The 22,050-nt window shown below is 38.6% G+C and overlaps 1 protein-coding gene across 5 annotated transcripts in view; it reads right to left on the bottom strand.

Moving 5' to 3' along the window:
* Phf8 (PHD finger protein 8) overlaps positions 1-22,050 on the bottom strand; it is a 116,149-nt gene that overhangs the window by 42,401 nt on the left and 51,698 nt on the right. For 4 of the 5 annotated variants that reach the window (XM_008849685.2, XM_017802356.2, XM_029554363.1 and 1 more), the window contains 7 exons: positions 21,959-22,048; positions 19,769-20,071; positions 18,938-19,041; positions 9,500-9,678; positions 9,142-9,227; positions 8,213-8,346; positions 6,833-7,146 (listed from right to left, as the gene is read on the bottom strand). In XM_008849685.2, the coding sequence (XP_008847907.1) occupies positions 6,833-7,146; positions 8,213-8,346; positions 9,142-9,227; positions 9,500-9,678; positions 18,938-19,041; positions 19,769-20,071; positions 21,959-22,048 (1,210 nt within the window). The remainder of the gene's footprint in view (positions 1-6,832; positions 7,147-8,212; positions 8,347-9,141; positions 9,228-9,499; positions 9,679-18,937; positions 19,042-19,768; positions 20,072-21,958; positions 22,049-22,050) is intronic. The other variant, XM_029554365.1, reaches the window with a different exon arrangement.

Here is a 22,050-nt window from a genome sequence, read left to right as displayed (position 1 = left end):
GGGGGGGGGGGGGGGGGGGACCAGAGAGAAAGAAAGAGCTATTAAGACTAGAATGCCCATTTTTTACCACTACTACTGAAGTACTAGAAGGTCTAGTCAGAGCAATTTGGAGTAGGGGGAAGGAGGGAAGAGGTGGTAGAAGAAGAGGTACCATTGATAGGAATGGTCACAGTGGCAGTAGAGGCAGGTTCAAATCAGCTGCAGATGGAGACATGGCCAACATTATGGTGTAGAGAATCAAGGAAGAACTAACTACAGATAAAGAGACTACTCTAAACCAAGTGGGATACATCATGGTGACAGAATTTTTTTGAATTGATTCAGATAATTTTTCACATACTGCTGTGGCTTGAATGAGAAATGTCCTCCATAGGCTCATGTGGTTGAGTACTTGGTCCCAGCTGTTGGCACTGTTTAGGGAGAGCATTGCTGGAAGCCTTGCTGAGTCACTGGAGGAAGGCCCTCAGGTTTTATCACCTGTCCTGCTTCCTATCCATTTTCTGCTTCCTGACTGAAGATGTAATGTGATCAGCTGATTCATGTTCCTGGTACCTTGCCTTCCCCACTATGATAGACTATGCTCCTTCTTAAATTATAAGTTAAAATGAACACTTCCTTCCTTAAATTTTTTCTTGTAAAGTATTAGTTCACATCAATTTAAAAAAAAAAAAAAAAACAGGTAGAAAACCAGTAGTGAGGAGTGGGATCAAGCCTGCTCATATGATTCATAGGCTTTTTTGGTTTTTCGTTTCTGTTTTGAAACAAGGTTTTCCTGTGGTCCCAGGTGGCCTGGAAATCACTATGTAGACCAGGCTGGCCTCGATCTCACAGAGATCCCCCAACTTCCACTTCTCAAGTGCTGGGATTAAAAGTGTATGCCCAGGCCTGGCATGATTTATAGCCTTTTAGAACTGGTTTGTGGGAGGAATGTGGAAGAGTTTGGAGCTATAGACTAGAAAAGCCCTTAGATGCTGTAAAAAGCAAAATGGGCCATTCTCATAAGGGGCTTATAAGACCAGAATGCCAAGAGCAATGTGGAGCTCAGCTCATGAAGTTTCTGAGGAGAACAAGGTCTCTATCAAACTGGGCTAGAGCCATTCAAGTTATTCTGGCAAACAATCTGGCTGCATTCTGCCAGGGTCCTGAGAAAGTTCAATGAGGCTAAACAGACTAGTTTGGTGGAAGAAATCTCAAAACAGGATAGCATTCAGGTTAGGTTGTGTCTTGGTTACTGCTTGCTCCTGTCATCCATAGCTACACAGAATATGCAAAAATGGAGCTTTAGAGATATGAAAAGTGTGCACCATCACACCCGGATCAATATGTATAATTTTTATGTTTTAAAAATATTAGTTTAAGGAGCCGGAGAGATTGCTCAGTGGTTAAGAGCTCTGACTATTCTTGTAGAGGATCTGGGTTCGATTCCCAGCACCCACATGGTGGCTACAAACCGTCCTTAGCTCCAGTTCCAGGGGAATCCAAAGCCCTCTTCTGACCTCCGCGACACTGCACGACATGGGTGCACTCACATACATGCAGGCAATATACTCATACATATAAAATAAAAATGATTAAAAAAATTTTTAAATATTAGTTTAAAAACAGCTGAAGTAATGCATACCTGTAATCCCAGCACTTCGGAAGCAGAGGCTATATAATTGAGCTTAAGGACAGCCTAGGACACATAGTAAGATTTTCTCTCAAAAACAATCTGGGTTTGGTGGTATATGTCTATAATCCGAGCATTTGAAAGGTTCTGGCAGAATCATTATTGTGAGTTCAAGACTAGCCTGGGCTACATACACTGAGTTCTAGGTTGTCTAAGACCCCCCCCTTCTCTCTCTCTCTCTCTCTCTCTCTCTCACACACACACACACACAATTAATGAAACAATCACTCAATAGAGAAAAATTTGAAAATGTGAAGATTTGAAATCAATATTCAAAACTTTGACCTTTGAAACTACAAAGAGCAAAATAAATATAACCAGAAGGATGAAAATAGTAAGTAGGAGCAGAAATTAATTAAATTCATAAAGAGAAAAAATGAATCAAAAACTATGAAAACATTAATTGAATCCCCAGCATTACCAAAAAATTAACGGAATGCTATAAAAAATGACAATAAAGGAGAATACAAAAATCATTAATATGAGGGCTGGAGAGATGGCTCAGCAGTTAAGAGCACTAGCTGCTCTTGCAGAGGACCTGGGTTTGATTCCCAGAAGTGACATGGCGGCTTACAACTGTCCATAACTCCAGTTCCAGGAGATCAGACACCCTCTTCTGACTTCTGCCGGCACTGCACAACATGGGTACCCCTTCCTACATGCAAGCAATACACTCCTACACATAAAATAAAAATAAAAATAAATCACTAATATAAAAAAATTTAAAAACCAGGTGTGGCAGTGCACAACTTTAATCCCAGCAATCGGGAGGCAGAGGCAGGCAGATCTCCAGCCTGATCTACATAGGGAGTTTTAGGCCAGCTGGGGTCACTGGGAGACCTGTCTCAAAAAAAAAAAAAAAAAAAAAAAAGGCCCATAGTCCAACAATTAATTCCCAGTAACATACTGAGTCACACAAAAATAATAGTTCAGGGCTGGAGAGATGGCTTAGCAGTTAAGAGCACTGGCTGCTCTTGTAGAGGACTGAGGTTCAATTTCCAGCACCCACATGGGGGCTAACAACCATCCATTAACTCCAGTTCCAGGGGATCCGACTCCCTCTTCTGACCTCTGTGGACACTGCACAAAATGGGTGCACTTACATACATGCAGGCAATACACCCATACGTATAAAATAATATAAAAATAATAATAGTTCAATCTTGATAAAGAAATTTCCTAGTGAAGATAGTTTCACTAAGAATTCTACTAAAAATTTAAAAACAATACACCAATTCTATACAATCTGTTGTAGAACACTAAAGTGGAGGAAACATTTAACTCATTCTTTGAGGCCACCAAAACAAACAAACAAACAAACGAACAAACAAAAGAGTACAAGAAAAGAAAAGAAAAAAGATCCATCTCCCTTATGAACATAGACATAAAACTCCTCAGAAAAATACTAGCAGATTCAATCTGGCAATATATAAAAATAATAATACACCATGATCAAGTGGGATTTATACTGTAAATTCAAAGGTGGTTCAATATTTCAAAATCAAGCACTATAATTTACCATTTAACATAATAAGAAAAATCACACAACAGTATCCATTGATTAAACAAAAATACTGGAGAAATACAACATTCATTCATAATTCAGAAAATCAGGAAAATGGGGATAATCATCAATTTCTTTAACCTGAAAACTCACAGCTAATATAATACTAAATGATGAAAAGACTAAATGCTTTTTCCCCACATACTATAAACAAGACAAGGATGTCTATTCTCACTACACTGAGGTTGAATTCCTAGCCAAAAACAAAAAAGCAGGAAAAACAAAAGTAGTATAGATTAGAAATAAAGGAATAAAACTATCCCTAATTCTAGATCATCTATACCATACATGGTCCTTATGAGTTCAGAACCTTATATTTATAAATCTGGGGTCCAGAAGGCTGGAGAAATGGCTCAGTTGTAAAGTGCCTGCTGTGCAAGCATGAGGACCTGAGTATAATCCCCAGCCCCACATAAAAGCCAGGTTCGGTGGAATATGTCTGTAATCTCAGCACTGCGGAGGTAGAGATAGGAAGATCCTTGGGGCTTGCTGGCCAATCTAGTCTATCCAAATTGGTAAGCTACAGGTTCAGTGAGAGACCCTGTCTCAAATTATAAGGTGTGAAGTAATTAGTAAAGGCACTTGCTGCCAAGTCTGATGACTGGAGTTCAATTCCCAGGACCTACATGGTCAGGGAGAGAAGAGACTTCCAAAAGCTGTCCTTTGACCTCCACACACATGCAGTGGCATGCATCCTGCCCCCACATATCCACACACTCACAAAATGAATTAACAAATGTAATTTTTAAAAAGGTTCAGACAGAATTCAGTAGAAAAAGATAAAATTACAAACTGAGCATTTTATAAAACAAAACAACAGTTTTGATTATGAAAGAGTTGAGAGAATGAAAGAAATCATAAATCAAACTTTCACAAGGGACTTGTATCTAGATTACAAAAAAAATTAGGAGGTAGGGTCTCACATACTCAAGGCTGATCTCAAACTCACTCTCTGTAGGTGAGGCTGGCCTTGATGTGACAGAACCTAGCCTTAAACTCTCCACCCTCTGCTTCCATCTCCTGTGATAACAGGTTGCCACTATTCCCAGCTACATTTTTTCAAATTTTAACAGCTAAGAAAAAAAAAAAAAGCAGGCCCTGGTGCCATGCACCTATAAGCCCAGCACTCAGGAGGCTGAGACAGGAGGATCACAAACTTGAAGCTACCTTGGGTTACTTAATGAAATCTGTCTCAAAAAAAGTCAGTTGAGGGGCTGGAGAGTTGGCTCAGGAGTTAGGAGCACTGACTGCTCTTGCAAAGGACCCAGGTTCAATTCCCATCACCCACATGGCAGCTACAAACCGTCCTTAACTGTAGTTCCAGGGGAATCTGAAGCCCTCTTCTGACCTCTGTGACATTGCACAACACAGGTGCACTCACATACATGCAGGCAATACACTCATACACATAAAATAAAAATAATAAATAAGAGGCTGGAGAAATGGCTCAGCAGTTAAGAGCACTGGCTGCTCTTGCAGAGGACCTGGGTTCGATTCCCAGCATCCAACATGGTGGCTATAAACCGTCCTTAATCCAGTTCCAGGGGAATCCGAAGCCCTCTTCTGACCTCTGCGGCATTGCACGACACAGGTGCAGTCACACACATGCAGGCAATATACTCATACACATAAAATTTAAATAAATAAATAAATAAATAATTTAAAATAATAATAAATAAAATATTTTTTAAAAAGTCAGTTGACTGTAAAACTATGATGCAGAGAAATAGGTGGACCAGAAAAAACAAGGCAAAGGAGACATCCAGTAGGCTGAAACTGCAGTGGTAAAGACTAGGAAGAGTTTCTCCATTTCTTGCTCCTACTCTTCCTTCTTCTGCCTAGTGGAGGTCAACTATAGGAAACCTGATCAAACATGAGAAAAAATACACAGTGCTCCTCTCTAACAAAAAAGAAAAAAACTAACAAATTAAAATATATGAAAAGTACCTCCAACAACAGAATAAGAATTCCTACAAGGACTGGGGATATAGTTCCGGGGCAGAGTGCTTGCCTAGAACCACAAAAAAAACAAAACCAATAAAACAATAAAAAAGAACTTCTACAAATCAGTAAGAAAAAAACTGAATAGAAAAAAATAGATGAAAGAATGAAGAGACAGTTTACAGAAAATGAACAGTGAACAAATATATAAAATAAGGAAACAGAAATGCCACCTTTAGCTATGAATTTAGAAAGTTGATAAAATCAACTGCTTAGGTAAGAATATATGGAAACACGCATTTCTCACATACTAACCATATACTTACTGATTCTTTTGGAGCAGTGTTTGGCACTATTAATATTTACCTCATACATAACCTCATACATAACTAGCAAGTCTATCTATTCTAGAGAGATACTAACTGGCAAATGGACATTCAAGATTATTATGAGGATTTTCATTGTAGAAAGAAAACTTAAGAACAACCTAAATGTCAATCAAATAGGGAAATGGTTAAACATATGATTCTATAGAATATTTTGCAGCAAGCAGACATCTATATATGATGAAGCAGACCTCTGTATACTCATGCTGACAGATACCCAAGAAAGCTGTAGAGCCACACACATTAATAAAACTATACCTCTATCTACATATGTCTACATATAAATCAAATGAATATAACAAAAAGATTCTGGGCTAAGAGGGAAAGAATGTTAGGCATAAAGAATTTTTGCTTTCACTGGTTTCTTTTAGTCTGAGTCAATGAAAATTAACCATATTTATATGATTTCAAAATATTTTTAAAGCCTCACATTATAGTTATATTAGGCATATAGTCCTTTATTCACTACTGTACTCAATAAATCCTCCTTCAAAAGACTCATCATTTATTAGGACTCGTTTCTTAAACATACAATGTTAACTGAAGGTCATTTCAGTTGTCTGTCAATACTTAAAGGAAACTGATTCCAAGATGTCTTCTCCCACCAACCAAAGCCCATGATGGATGCCCCTTTTCCTTATATAAAATGGTATATTATTTGCCTATAACCTATGTCCATCATCTTGTACACTTTGAATAATTTCCAGGTGACTTGTAATAGCTAATATAATGTAAATGCTATGCAAATAGTTGTTATACTACACGAGTTAGGGCAAAATAAGAAGGACACAATCTGTATTTAGCACAGACTTTTTTCCACATATTTTTGATCCATGGTTCAATCCATGGATGTAGAATGTCAAATATGGAGGACTGACTATATATACCAGTTCACTGCAAGAGATAAACTGGCTAACACAAAACATAAACAATACAGATAGGGACAATCAACTAAGCAAGATGGAAAAATAGTTTGCTAGAGTAAAAGATAAACAGTACTAAAAACAGCTAATTATAAGAGAGCCATCACATTGGAGAACATCCCATTAGTAAGACACTGAGTCAGGTGTTCTGTGTAAACACAATCTCTAATTCTCACAACAGCCTATGAGATATCCTCATTTTAACAAGAAAATATGGCTCAGAGAAAATAACTGTCTAGCTTAAAGTCAGGCCTGTGTTCAATACAGGCTGTTGTCTCTTAGGATTACGACTGAAATTTGGATAAAAGGAACCCTTTTGATCTATCCCCATATGCTAAGATGCCCTTACTATACTCAGCGTCCTTGAAGCATGCTCCCAAGCTGTCCTGCTCATCCAGACTGGCATTCTCCTCCTCCTCCTCGCTCTCCGTTCTCCAGTATGCTGGCCGCTTGATGGGCCGTTTCCCTGGGGTGCGCTGGGAAACAGGACTGCTAGACACTGTGCCCAGCCCACTACTGGAGCTCCCACTGCTTCGATCCTGCCCCCCGGTCCACCAAGTCTGCAGGCTGGAGGTAGCTGTTGAAGATGATGAGGACTGCAGGTTGGCCATACATAGCATGCCCTGGATGGCCTCCTGAGTGCTGGGGGAGGCTGGGGCTTCACTGTAAGGGACAGAGGAGAAATACTGAGGAAGTTTTTCTACTTGTCAGAAGAAACCAATTGTTACAACACTGAGGGATGAAGAACAGCTATGGGGAACAAGGTGGTACAAAGTAGAGAATCATCCATGGTTAAACACACAGAGACAGAGAGAACGAGAGAGAGCCAGAGAGCGAGAGAGGAGAGAGGAGAGAGGAGAGAGGAGAGAGAGAGAGAGAGAGACAGAGAGAGAGACAGAGACAGAGAGAGACAGAGACAGAGAGACAGAGAGAGAGAGAGAGAAGGAATCAGGTTAAAGCATGAAGATAATATCAAAAGATTGTTTTCATGAAAAACCCCCTTTGCCTCAAGTCTCTCCGCAGACAAGCACGGGGAGAGGGGGAAATCCTTCTTCTTATTCACCCATGCTACATTGTTTCTTTTCAAAAATTTTTTATGTGTATGAGTGTACTGTCTGCATGTATGTAGGTGCACCCATGTTGTGCAATGCCTGCAGAAGTGAGAAGAGGATGTCGGATCCCTTGGAACGGGAGTTATAGACAGTGGTTAGCCACCATGTGAGTGCTGGGAATCAAACCCAGGTCCTCTGCAAGAGCTGCCAGTGCTTTTAACTGCTGAGTCATCTCTCCAGCCAGCATTATTTCCTTTTATTAAGTTTTTCTATGATTCTCCCTGTCTCATTTCCAATGCACCCAAAATTGATTTCTCTTGAAGTCTATATATCCTGTCACTGACAGATCTGAAGATTCTTGGACAGTTTTCATGTCCATTTTATTCTTTCAGTATAAATGTCCTTGATAATTCTTTGTCTGATTACATGGTTCAGTAAGATGGGCATTATGGTATATGTCTGTAATAGTAGCACTCACTTGGAGACAAGGTAGGATGACTGGGAGTTCCAGGTCAGCCTGGGAAATGTAATAAGACCCCTACCCTATCTCAAAACAAAACAAAACAAAACAAATAAAAATAATCAATAAACAGTTAACTGGCTGGCCTAACCACTTGGGCAGGAGGAGGGTGATATGATTTGATGGCCTGGAAAAGGGATATCAGGCTTGTACTCACGTGAGGGCAGCATAGTCAGGTCCCCCAACCTGCCTGCTGGCCTTAAGTAAATCAAGAATTCCACCAGCTCCACTCCCATTCCCAAGCTTGCCATCAACCCCTTCCACCATGTCTTCATCTGTTGTATAGTCCTCCTGTTAAGGAAAGAACATATTGCCTTGGTTGCACAGGACTGGTCTGGTAAATTCCTAACACAGGTTGACAGTATAACTTCTTTAATAACAAAGTGTAGACCCAGAACTAATCAGAATATTCATCCTTCCATCTTATTCTTCATAGACTCTTTGTAAAGCATTAAAATTCCTATCTGACAGATAAGAAATCTAGGGGTCAGTAAAGTAAAATAATTTGTGAAAGGATACATCATAAACTTCAAATCAGAAACTCTTTTTTATTATTTTTATTTTATGTGTATGCATGTATTGCCTGCATGTAGGTAAGTGCATCCGTGCTGTACAATGCCGTCGGAGGTCAGAAGAGGCTGTCGGATCCCCTGGAACTGGAGTTACGGACAGTTATTAGCTGCCATATGGGTGCTAGGAATCGAACCTGGGTCTTCTGCAAGAACATCCAGTGTTCTTAACCGCTGAGCCATCTCTCCAGCCCCCAGAAAGACACTCTTTTTGCTAAATGATACTGCCTTTTATTCTGTTCTTCATGACTTCTAAAATATTTTAAATAAATTATAATCTTATATTTGTCAGAACTTAGCATGCAATTTGCTTTTTTGCAGAACTTGGAACTTAGTCCAGTGCCTTGCACATGCTAGGCAAGTACTCTCCAGTGAATAATATCCCTAGCCCAACACATAATATTTCACTTTGTAAATATTTCAGAAATTAAATGCATAGTATCTTTGTCCTTTCCTCAAGTAGAATGAAAATCTGTCTTTTCTCTGCAAGACCAATTCTAGGGCATGCTCCTCCTACCTCAATGTCAAACTCGACTTCTCCAGGTTCACGAACTCGGTTGGGGTCAGAGCAAGGCTTCGCACGGGGCAACTTTCGAGGAAATTCTAGAATAAATGAAATATAAATTTATAACCTACTGAGATTATGATGTATCTCAGTCAAACACTCAGAGGAAAGAAAATAAGAATGTAATTTCCTCAGAAATAATGACTATCAATAATTTATTTACAGAGATGAGGAATTACGTGAAACAAAAATCTTTAAAGCAAAAAAATAATGAGGCTCTATTGAACCTAATGAACCAGAATGTCAGCAAACCCAAGCCTAAAATAAATATGAAATGGCAGGGCAGGAAATAAAAATAACAGACACACACTTGGTCTTATTATCAGGCTCGCCTTCTCCTTTCCCAGTCTCTCATCAATCTGCAGTTCATCATCTGAATCCAAGTCAAATTTGTCTCCCATGACTTGTTCTGCCACCAGCCTTGCACTGTCTGCCTTCTTTGCAATTTTAGTTCTCCGAGACTTTGGTAAGCTCTTTACCCTCTTGGTACTAGAAAAATGAGAACAAGAACAGTGAATAAGTCATATGTGATGTGAAGACGGCAGTGCTGAGATGTGGCTCAATGGCAGTATGCATGCTTAGCATATGCAAATCTCTGGGCTCAATCCCTACCACCACCACCAACCAACACCTCCCACAAACAAAACCACTGAAGAACATTTGGGGGACACAAATCAGACTCTATAGGTCGTATTTTATTTTATTTATTATTTTTAATTTTTATGTGTATGAGTGTATTGCCTGCATGTAGGTAAGTGCACCCGTGTCCTGCAATGCCCGTGGAGGTCAGAAAAGGCTGTTGGATCCCCTGGGACTGGAGTGACGGACAGTTGTTAGCTGCCATGTGGGTGCTGGGATTCAAACCCAGGTCCTCTGCAAGAACAACTAGCGTTCTTAACTGCTGAGCCATCATCTCTCCAGGCCCTCTATAGACCATATTACATATAACAGAGTAATTATGTTGGGCGGGGCAGTGGGAGGAGGTACAGATAGAGGAGGGGATCTAAATACCAAACTATATTGTATGAATATCATACTAATTCAATGAAACAAAATTGTAAAGGCAATTCTCCCAAAATTAATTATTCATTGTAATCTCCATCAAAATCTACCCTGTTTGGGGGGGGGCAAAAATTAAAATGCAAAAGAAGGGCCAAAAATATAGACATATTTGAAAAAGAGCATTGAAAGACTTAAACTACTCAATTTCAAAACTTATGATAAACATACAGTAACTGAGGTACTATGATACTGGAATAAGAATAGATGTATATGCTGGACATGGTGGTATACACCTTTAATCTCAGTACTCAGGAGGCAGAGGCAGGCAGATCTCTATGAGTTTGAGGCTAGCCTGGTTTACACAAAAAATTCCAGGCCCGTCAGAGTCACATAGTTAGACCCTTTCACCAAAAAATTAATTAAAAAGAATATATATATGAATAGAACAGATTATCAATCCAGAGTAAACTATTAAATTTACAATCAAATTACTTTTTTCAAAGGTGTCAAGGCAATTCAGTAAAGGATAGGATAAGCAATACAGGAAAGGATAGTTCTTTCAAAAAAGGATGCTTGATGCTTATTCAACTGGTTAATATATGCAAACAAATAGGACCTTTACCCTCACTTCATATACGAAATTAACTCAAAATATATCACAGATGTAAATATAAAAGCAAAGCCTAAAAAACATATAGGAAAATATCTTTGTGACCTTGGATTAGGAAAAGTAAAATAAAAAATTGTTAGTCGGGCGTGGTGGTGCACGCATTTAATCCCAGCACTTGGGAGGCAGAGGCAGGCGGATCTCTGTGAGTTCAAGGCCAGCCTAGTTCACATAGTGAGTTCCATGACAGCTGGGGCTACGGGGAGACCCTGTCTCAAAAAGACCAAAAAAATTTGTTCTTAAATACATTAAGAAAACGAAAGGTCAGGGTATACATAGTGAGTCAAGAACTTAAAGAGATTAGGGAAAGGCTTATACCCAAAGTATTTCAATAATTCTTAGATGTCAATAATAAGACAATTTGAAAGCAAGCAGAAAAACCAAATAGATATTTCTCCAAATGATCACAATCACACACAAAGAATATGTTCCATGTCATTAGTCACTCAGTAAATCCAAACCAAACCCACCAAGTAAGGCAGGTATAGTGGTGGATACCTATAATCCCTGTATTCCAGAGGCTGAAGCAGAACAGTAAATTTGAGGCTAACCTGGGCTACGCTTTTATTATCTGCAATAACAAAGATAATCTACAGGACATTATGCTGTAACATAATGAAACAAGCCAGATACACAGAAAAATAATGATCTGATTTTAACATGGGCTCTGAAAAGAACAAAATACATATATAAGGGTACAATAGCGATTATGAAGGGTAAGGTAAGGGAGAGATATTGGTTAAAAGGTACAAAGTTGCAGCTATATAGTATGAATAAGTTCTAGAGATCTTAGACAAGATAATTATAATCAGTAACACTGTACTGTATAGTTGAAATTTTCTAATTGCATAAAGGACATATGTTAATTCTTTTAACTATGGCAATCATTTCACAATGTAGATGCATTATAAAACATCACATAAGGGGGCTGGAGAGATGTCTCAGGGGTTAAGAACACTGGTTTTTCTTGCAGAAGACCCGGGTTTGAATCCCAGCACTCACATGGCAACTAACAACCATCCGTAACTCCAGTCCCAGGGAATCCAACAGCCTCTTCTGACCTCCATGGGCACTGCACAACACAGGTGCACTTACCTACATGCAGGCAATATACTCATACTCATAAAAATTATAAATAAAATTTTTAAAAATCACATAAATACTATTTAGGGGTTAGGGATGTAGCACAGTGGTACAGCACTTGCCTAGTACTTACAAGGCACTGGGTTCCATCCCCAACAACCAAAGGAAAAAAATCACTATTCATTATTTAAAAATACAATGAGCCTAGCATGTACTCCCAACACTTGGGGGGTAGAAGCAGGAGGATGAAGAGTTCAAGGCCACTATTCCCTACATGGCAACTTCATCAAAGCCAGCTCATGCTAAATGAGATTCTTATCTCAAAATTTTTTAAAAAGGGGGAAACAACACAAAAACCATACATGACTAGTAAATAATGAAGCTGGGTCTAGATTCTTTTGAGTGCATGCTAATTTTAACAAACCAGGTCCCAAATGAATCATATAAAAACACACAATGAAATACCCACAAGTGTCAGCAATGAAAAAACCTATGCTGGTCAAAATGTGAAATGACACAGAAACTTTGGATAATGTTTAGCAGTTTCTTAAAAAATTCAAACAGGGGTACCAGAGAAATGACTCAGTGGTTAAGAGCATTGGCTGCTCTTGCAGAGTACCATGATTCAGTTCCCAGCATCCACATGGCAGCTAAAAATCGTCTTTAACTCCAGTTCGAGAGGATCTGATGTCCTGACCTCCATGGGCATTTCATGACATGGGTGGACTTACACACATGCAGGCAATACACTCATACACATAAAACAAATAAAAATAATAAAATATTTTGGGGGGGAATAAAGCTCAAAGGTACTGGAGACTCAAACAGTATCAATAGCTAAGAACACTGGCTACTCTTGCAGAGGATTAGGGTTCAGTTCCCCACACCCACATGGTGCCTAACAACCATCCATAGCTCCAGTTCCAGGAGAATCTGACACCCTCTTCTGGTCTCTGTGGGCATTGCAAACACAAGCACATTTACATATGTGCATGCAAAACACTCACACATAAGAATAAATAAATAACCCAGGTGTGGTGACATGCACCTTTAATCCCAGCACTCAGTAGGCAGAGGCATGTGGATCTCTGTGAGTTCAAGGCCAGTCTGGTCTACATAGCAAGTTCCAGGCCAGTTGGGGTTACAGGAAGACCCTGCCTCAAAAAGACATACATATATACATACATACATACATACATACATACATACATACACACATACATAAAATTGTTAAAAAGCTAAAAAACATAGACCCAACAATTTTACTCCTAGGTGAGAAACCAAAACATAGGTCCATATAAAAATTTGAACACGTGGGAAGGGTGGAGAGATGGCTCAGTGGTTAAGAGCACTGGGAGCTCTTGCAGAGGACCCGGGTTCAGTTCCCAGCACCCACATGGCAGCTAACAACCATCCATAACTCCAGTTCCAGGGGAATCTGATGCCACCTTCTGACCTCTGTGAACATTGTACAATATGGGTACACTTACATACTTGAGGTAATACACTCATATACACAAAAATAAAAATAGTAAAAAATTTTTTAAAACCTTGGAACATGGGGCTGGGGAGCTGGCTCAATGGGTAAAGCACTTGCCAAGCATGAGGATGGGAGTTCAGATCCCCACAACCCAAATGAAAACCAGGTGGATGTGGTAGTTGGCCTGTAATCTCAAGAGTGTAGTGTAATCTCTGTAATCTCAGAGAGAGGGAATTCCCAAAGTAAACTGGGTAGCCAGATTAACCAAAAAGAAAAGCTTGGGTTCAGCAAGAAACCTTGCTTCAATATTTAAGGCGGAGAGCCATTGAGGAAGACATCCAACATCAACTTCGAGCTTCCATATACATGCACATGTGCACAAATGTGCACCTGCATCCACACATGCACTCACATCACATACACATACATGTGCAAAAACAAAAACAAATTGAATACAAATGTCCAGAGCATCATTTTTCAGAACATTCCCAAGGTAGAAGCAATCTAATTATGAAATAGTGAATCAATAAACAAAATGTGGTATATCTAGAAAATGGAGTACTATTAAACAATAAAATGAACCAAATAATAATGGTTCTTTGCTGCATTATAAATGAATCTCAAAAATATTATACCATAAGTGAAAGAAGCCAGAAACAAAAGACCTGAAATTTCCAAAAAGAGCAAATCTATACAGACAAAATGTAGATTAGTGGTAGCTTGAGCCTGAGATAAGAGTGCAAATGGACATAAAACCTTTCTGTAGTAAAAGATATGCTCTAAAATTTGACTGTGATGATGGGTGCACAATTCTGTAAATTTGCAAAAATTCATTTAATTACACACTTGAGCAGGTTAATTTATAGCATGTAAATTATATCTCAAGAAATCTTACTCATAAGTGGAATCTAAAACATTGATTTCATAGAAGTTCAGAGCATAATAATGGTTACCAGAGACTGGGAAGAATAAAGAGGAAAGAAAAAAGATGAAGATCAATCAACAGGTATAATGTCAATATTTTATCAAAAGAATAAATTCTGATGTTCTATGGTATAGGGTGATAAATAAAATTAACAAAAATGCCTTACGTACCTGAAAGTATTAGAGAATGCATTAATCATCAAAAAATTACTGAGCTACAAAAATTACTAAGTTAATCACTACCCAATATCACATTGTACTTCATAAATATGCAGAAAATATTATGTGCCAATCAAAAAAATACCTATGCAAAGTGAATGGAATACACAAAAATAGTTTAGACAATCCTGTTACACATGAGAAGCAGTATCAAACTCTTAAAAAGGAACACGCCTCTGTTAAATCACTACATTCATATATTTAGCAAATAATTGTCTTGCCTAAATGTTTTTCAGTGAAGTGGATCTCATTAGATTGACCTGTTTTCTAGTTCATGGGTTTGGAGGATTAAATGTGTTAATACAGAATCTAATACATAGCAAAGGCCCAATGGTGGCTAAAAGTATAATTAAGTTGTCATGGTCTTTGTTTTCACATGTATATTGTGGGGATAACTGTACTTACCTTGACAGTTGTGAGGACTAAATAATGCATGCAATTGGCCAAGATAGTTTGATATATAGAAAATGCTCAATAAATGATAGCCGCTTTCATCCTTATCTTTTAACTTTCAATTGTGAAAGTTTTAAACATGTACAAAAACAAAACTTGTACAAAAATATAAATGTATAATGAACTCCCACATTATCTATTACCCAGATAAATTTCAGAAATTTTAGGAACTAATCAATCTTGCTTCATCTATACCTCACTCCAGCAATTTACTGAATTTGAAAAAAATCTCAGACATTCATATTTCTATACCTTGACTCTCTCAGTTCACTTAATACTTCTGACAGCTGCAGCAGGTAGCAGAAATGGCATAAGAAAACAACTAGGGGGAGAGGCACAGAAATTTCATTATACTATATCCTCAATAATCATAAATTGATTCTTTAGGACTCTCACTTTTCTCCTCCTCCCCAACAAACCTATCAGGAGTTCTGAAAAAAGGCAGTGTTCAACATTCTTTCCTATCTTTTTTCTTGAGAATTTCATACTTGAGTATTGTCTTTGAATTATTTCCATTCCTCCCAGTCTCCCAACCAACACCTCCCATGTCCCCCTACTCCCTATCAATTTCTTGTCCTTTTCATTGTTATTGTTATATATACATACATTTATAAATACACAGGGGGACAGGGAAGGAGGGGGAGGTGGAGAGAGGGGGAGAGGGAGAGAAGGGGAGAGGGAGAGAGAGAGAGAGAGAGAGGGAGAGAGAGAGAGAAGAGCATTTTCTGTTCAATCTTATTCCTTAGCAACTGGGTTCTCAAACCCCAAGAAAGTTGTGCTGCTTTCAGACTCTGGCCTTCTCTCACTCCATTTTCCCTTATTTTCCAGCCAGGTGGACCTACTGCATTCTCCCTTAGGATCTAAAGAGAATTTTCTTAGACAAAAGGCTATTTAAGGCATCTTTATTGTCTGTGTCCCCACATTGCCCATACTCTGTACTTCATTCTTGAATTCTGCTGGCTAGTGTTCTGAAAGTCCAGATGATAACCCTGACTTGCCTTTCCCTGCCTCTGATTCTCTAAATACATCTGAGTTTACCAGTGATCTACTTAACTTCTGGCCATACCCACATTATCATCATCACCTTTTATTTCCATCTTCATCATCAGATGTATAAGGGCTATCATTTATTAAGCATTTACTATGTGCTATGTCTTGTGATAAGAATTTTAAATATATTCTCATTTAATTCCCCCAAATCCTAACTTTCATCTATAGAATGGATATAATGACAACACTAAGGTACACAGAGATTAATTTACCATGTCACATAGTAAATATATGTCGGAGTTGAGATTCAAACTCGGGATTGACTGATTATCAAGATCACAATTTTATTACAAACAACTTTTATCTTTTTGGAAAATGTTCTTAACAAATTATTTTAAGCCACGTGTGGTAGAACTCATCTGTAATATAAGCATCACTAAGTAAGGCAGGAGAATTACCTCAAATTTAAGGTCAGCTTGGGCTACGTAGCAAGTATCAGGCTAGCATGAATGACAGAGTGAGACCGTCAACATTATTTTTAAAAACTGCACATGTTCAATGCACAATATCCAAATGCCATGTAAGTGAATATGTTTTTATCCCATCTCCCCTTATCCTACTTTCCAGAGATAACCACTGTCAAATATTTGGTATAGCAAGTATAAAATATGTAATAACTATACTTACTTGCTTAAATGCATATAAATATTTCTGGAAAGAAAGTAAAGAAAGGGGAGAGGAAAACCAAAGAGGAAAAGAAAGACAAAATATTGCCTAATTTTTCTCATATAATCTAGATTTAACTATATATATAGACATATATGCATATTTACACATACATATGTGCATACATATTTACATATATATTTATATATACATACACACACATACATATGACATAAAAGCAGAAAGGGGACAGTTTAGGGTAAGGGAGGGAAGCAATGGCAAGAAAAACAGAAGGGTAATGGGGGAGAGTAAATATAAGCCAAGTACTATTATTTCTATGTATGAAAATGTCATAATGAAATATATCATTTGTAAACTAACCAAAAAAGGTAATAAACTTTTTTATTAAAATATTTTATTTATTCACAGAGGTCAGAAGAGGGTGTCAGATTCCCCTTGGAACTGGAGTTAAGGATGATTGGATGTGGGTGCTGGGAATTGAACCCGGGTCCTCTGCAAGAGCAGTCAGTGCTCTTAACTGCTGAGCCATCTCTCCAGGCCCGGTAATAAAATTTTTAAAACATCCTCTCTTTGGAATAATAGAAATATTCTAAAATTTAGAAAAAAAATTTTTAAATATCTCTGAAAGGAAAACACTGACACTGATTGTCCATGGAGAAAAGAACAAATGAAGAGAGATGGGAATAGGATTTTCACTGTGTGCTCTTTCACACTTTTGATTTTTTTACATTTATTCATTTATTTGGGGGGGGACACACATGTCACTGTGTACACATGGAGGTCAGAAGACAACTTACAGGAATCAGTTCTCTCTTTCTACCATGTGGGTTTCAGTGATCGAATATCAGGATTAGTGGCAAGTGCCTTTACCACTGAGCTATTTCTCCATCCCCACAATTTTGAATTTTAAACCATGTAAACTGAATCTTAAGCATTTTCCAAAAATTAAAAATATAAATAAAGTCTCTATATTGCTTTTCTACACATGTATATACATACATAACTGCATACATGCCTTTTAAAAAATAAAAGTGGAATTACATATTATTTTATAACCTAATTTGTTTCACTGAAAAATATATCTTAAAGTCAGAAATGGTGGCACATGCCTGTAATTCCAGCAATCAGGGTACTGAGGCAGAAGGATCATGATTTTAAAACAAACTTGGCTACACAGTGAATTAAAGGCCAGCCTAAGGCACACAGCTGTCTTTTAAAAAAAAAAAAAGGCTATGGATATAGCTCAGTGGCAGAGTGCCTGCTTAGCATATGCAAAGCACTAAATCTAACCCCTAGCACCACAAAAGAGAATCTATCTTGGAGCCAGACACAGTATTATAAACCTGTAGTGCCAGCTGAAGGCTGGAGTACTACTTGAGACCAGAAGTTCAAAGCCAGCTTGAACAACATAGTAACACCTCCATCTCAAAGGAAGAGAGAGCTGGAGAAATGGCTCAGTAGTTAAGAGCATTGGCTGCTCTTGTAGAAGACCCAGGTTCGATTCCCAGCACCACATAGTGGCTAACAACTATCTATAATTCCAGTTCCAGGGGAATCTGATGTCCTCTTATTACCTCCAAGGGCACTGCACAACACAGGTGCACTTACATACATGTAGACAACACATAAAAAATAAAAATAATATTTTAATTTAAAAAAATCAAAGAATATATCTTGGGTATCTTTCTGTGTTAACAGATATTAAACTGCCCCATTCCTTTTAATAGCTACAGCATATTTCATTCTAAAGATATACCATAATTTAATCTAACCTCTGCTAATGAACATTTGGATGTTTCCAGTTACATACAATCATACAATTATAAATAATCATGTGGTACCCACTGAACATTTCTCATTATACACTTACACAAAGATTTCCGGGAACCAAATTCTGCAGCATTGGATTACAAAAGCTATATAAAAAATTATGTTTGTGGGCCAGCAAGAAGGCATGGCAGGTAAAAGCACTAGCCACGCAAGGCTGGCAGGAATTCAATTTCCTTCCCACAGTGGAAGGAAAGAACCAATTCTCAAAGTTCTAGAACCTATACAAGATCTTTCCCAGGGTTGCCAATTAGATTCCAGACTTCTCCCTCTGTCCACCATGACTCTTTGATCAAAGTAAGTATCTATTAATATCTGGGTATTACCCTAAATATAGCTCTTCCCTCACCCTTGTCCCAACCCCTACGGTCCATATTTTAATGACATATTGCCACTGCTCCTTTTCCCCATCTTACCTGCCATTAGCCATCAACAGGGCCAGTGGGTTCTCATTTCCATCAAGGTCCATGTCTGGTGAATCATCCTCTGAGTCATTCAAGCAGGTACCAGTTATATTGAACTGTAGAAGGAGGAGGCTGAGTTGTCATCAGTCTGAGACTCCCACACAAATCAAGATGGTTCTCTCTGGTTTTACGATAAAACTGCTAAAACTCTCTGAACTACCTTCTGCTATACCTATCCCAACCCCCACCTTCAACAATTATAGGAGTAGGAGGTTGAGAATATATAGCTTGCTTAGGAAAAACATATTATCTTATGAAATATATTCCCTACAAAGAGGGCATCATCTTTAGATACCCACAGAGGGCATCATAATCTTGAGACAATTAGAGCCCTGGGAGAGGAGATAATGACCTGTTCGAGATTCTAATCTGACACACAACATTCTCCAATCTCAGTCCCATCCCAGTATGTCAAGATTCAACTGAAGCATCAAGTATCTGAAAAAGAGCTCCTGGCCCCTACTCAGATAAATCAACCCCTTTCTGTGTCTCAGAATCACACACGTACCCTTGATCGTGGCATCCACACTTCATTTCACTCTTTTGGTTTTATGTCTATCTTTCTTACTAGTCTATCAGCCTCTTGAGTTCCATCCACAGCACCTATCACAGTGCCCAGCATAGAAAAGGTCTCAATAAATGCCTGTTAATGAGTGGGACTAGTAGCCAAACACCAGGGGACCTAAGAGAGATAGAAGTAGAACAGGATAGCCTGCCCTTTTGAAATCCTGCTCTTCCAAGGGACCCAAAAGGGTTGGGCTGAACCCATGGGCCAGGACCCACCTTTGCTTTCTGGGAAGAGCCTGTCTTCAGTGCCTGATGACTGTATGGGTCCATGATATTATAGCTCAACTGGCCAGCAGGCCCCAAGGCTGAACTCTCCTTGCCCTTTCGCTCTGCCTTCTTGAAGATATTCTTGGGCTTCAGGCCTTTCTTCTTTGAACCACTTTTGGAGGGCAGTGACAGCCTGGACATGGATACTGAAGTGGGATGGGCTGGACTGGTTAAGGGGATGGAGCCAGCTGGGAAGATCCTCTGCAGCCCAAAGATATTGCTCGTCTTCCCAACGTTCTGTTGGAAGATGTCCTATAAGAGTATTAGTACATGAGGGAGTTAGAGCTTACTCAAGGCTTCTCTCTATGCTAAGAGCAGAGATCTGTTCCCAGCACTGGTGGTACTGCCATGTGCTCCACATATGCACACCCCTGGTTTTTGTACAGTGAGTCATCAATTTATTGGGTGGCATTTCTTTACCCAGCCATTGACAAGTAAGGAGAAGATGGGCAAAGAAAAAGCCCAGTACTACGGTCAAAACTGGAGGGAAAAGACTCCAAGAATAGCTGACACAAAATAGAAAATAATCAAGTACTTTTTAATGTGGTTCAAACTCTAAGGACTACAGGACTTCTGGAGAAAGATTCTAATCTTAATTTTGCTAATTATCTCTGTAACCTCAGAAGAGCTGTACTGCAGCTTATATGCTCAGCTGTATAATTATAAGTTAAGACTAGAAAGATGGTTTTCAAAGATGTTCTGTAGTTTCTTTGAGCTTCCTGGGAGAAATCCTGGGTAGGCGGAAGGCAGATGAGAGGAACAAGGGGACCTTCATCCTATTCAAAGCAGTTGTACTTTAATAATGTTTATACAAACTGGGCTTCTATAGAAGGTCTTTGAATAAGAATGACTCCAATGTTTTAAAATGTTTGAAAGCAAATGAAGTAGGTATGTTTTATCTCATAAGTTCACTTCTAACCAGCCCAAAGTTCTGTATGTATAAGACTGGCTTAAGTAAGAGGAGGTAGAAATGATATAGGCCTCAGATTGACTCTGAAGGATTTTAATAGGTAGAATGAAGAAAATGAGGTAGGATGTATATACTGCAGGCTATGGTGTAGACAGTGAAACATGCTGCAAGCAGTGAGGCCAGAAGTCCAACTTCCAGAAGTTCACCACCATGCAGTATGGATATATGTGTGTGTATATGTATGTGTATATATATATATATATATATATATATATATATATATATATATATGCAGACAGATAGATACATTGAAAGATAGACACATAGATACATACATAGATACATAGATAAATAGATACATACATAGACAGAAATAAATAACATCCTAAGCTAAAAAGACACTTTAAACATAATCAAGCCCAATTCTCCTCTGGTGCCTCTGCTACTTCAACAGCCCACACTGAGTTTTCTCTTTGCTACAAAATCTATTAATTATAACAACTCACATTTATTGAGTACTTACTCTGCCAGGCACTGTGCGAGGGGCTCTACATTAGCTTTCAATTCTACCAAAGATCTGAGAAGTTGGTAAAGTTATTCCTCACTTTACAGATGAGGAAACTGAGGCTCTGAAAGGTTTTTAAGTGAAAGAGCAGGAACCAGAACCCAGGCTTCTCTTGAGTTTCTTACTACTATACCTTACTGCCTCGTGGTATATGCCACCTGTTGAAACATGCCTTTGTAATCATCTTCAACATGAGAGAGCTGTCATTTTGTAGAATTCAGAAACTGAGTCAAAATATTAAAAACAACAACTACAACTACCATCACCTCCCACCACCACTATGAGTCACCTATTACCTGTCAAACACTATACTTAATGTTCAATCCATATTACTTTATCTAATCCTTCTATTAACCCTATGTAAGGAACATTATTCTCATTTTAGAGATGAGGAAACTGAGGCTCAAAAAGGTTAATTTTGTTCTACTTAGTCTGCGAGTTCTTTGTGGGTAGAAATTATATCATCTGTATATCCTAAGAACCTAATCCAGTATGTGGCATGCACTCACAGCAAATAATTTGAATGAATAACAAAATGAATAAATAGGGCCCTTGAAAGGGTCTTCTCAATACTTTCCTGAACTTTATACCAACTCCAAACCCTGACTTGCCACTTGAATCTCGAGCCCTTCCCAAATGCCTTCCCTCCTCCTGTGCTTCTTACTTCAACCAGGCGAATCTCCCTAGCCAGATCCTTAATAAGTTGTACAGTCCGCACTGTCTCCGGGATCTCATCCTCATGGTCTGGCAGAGCCT

This window comes from Nannospalax galili, unplaced genomic scaffold (genome assembly GCF_000622305.1).
Source record: "Nannospalax galili isolate Female #2095 unplaced genomic scaffold, S.galili_v1.0 scaffold225, whole genome shotgun sequence".
Taxonomy (NCBI): Eukaryota; Metazoa; Chordata; class Mammalia; order Rodentia; family Spalacidae; genus Nannospalax; species Nannospalax galili.
Note: the sequence above shows the minus strand (reverse complement) of the source record. Positions and strands in the feature narration are given on the sequence as shown.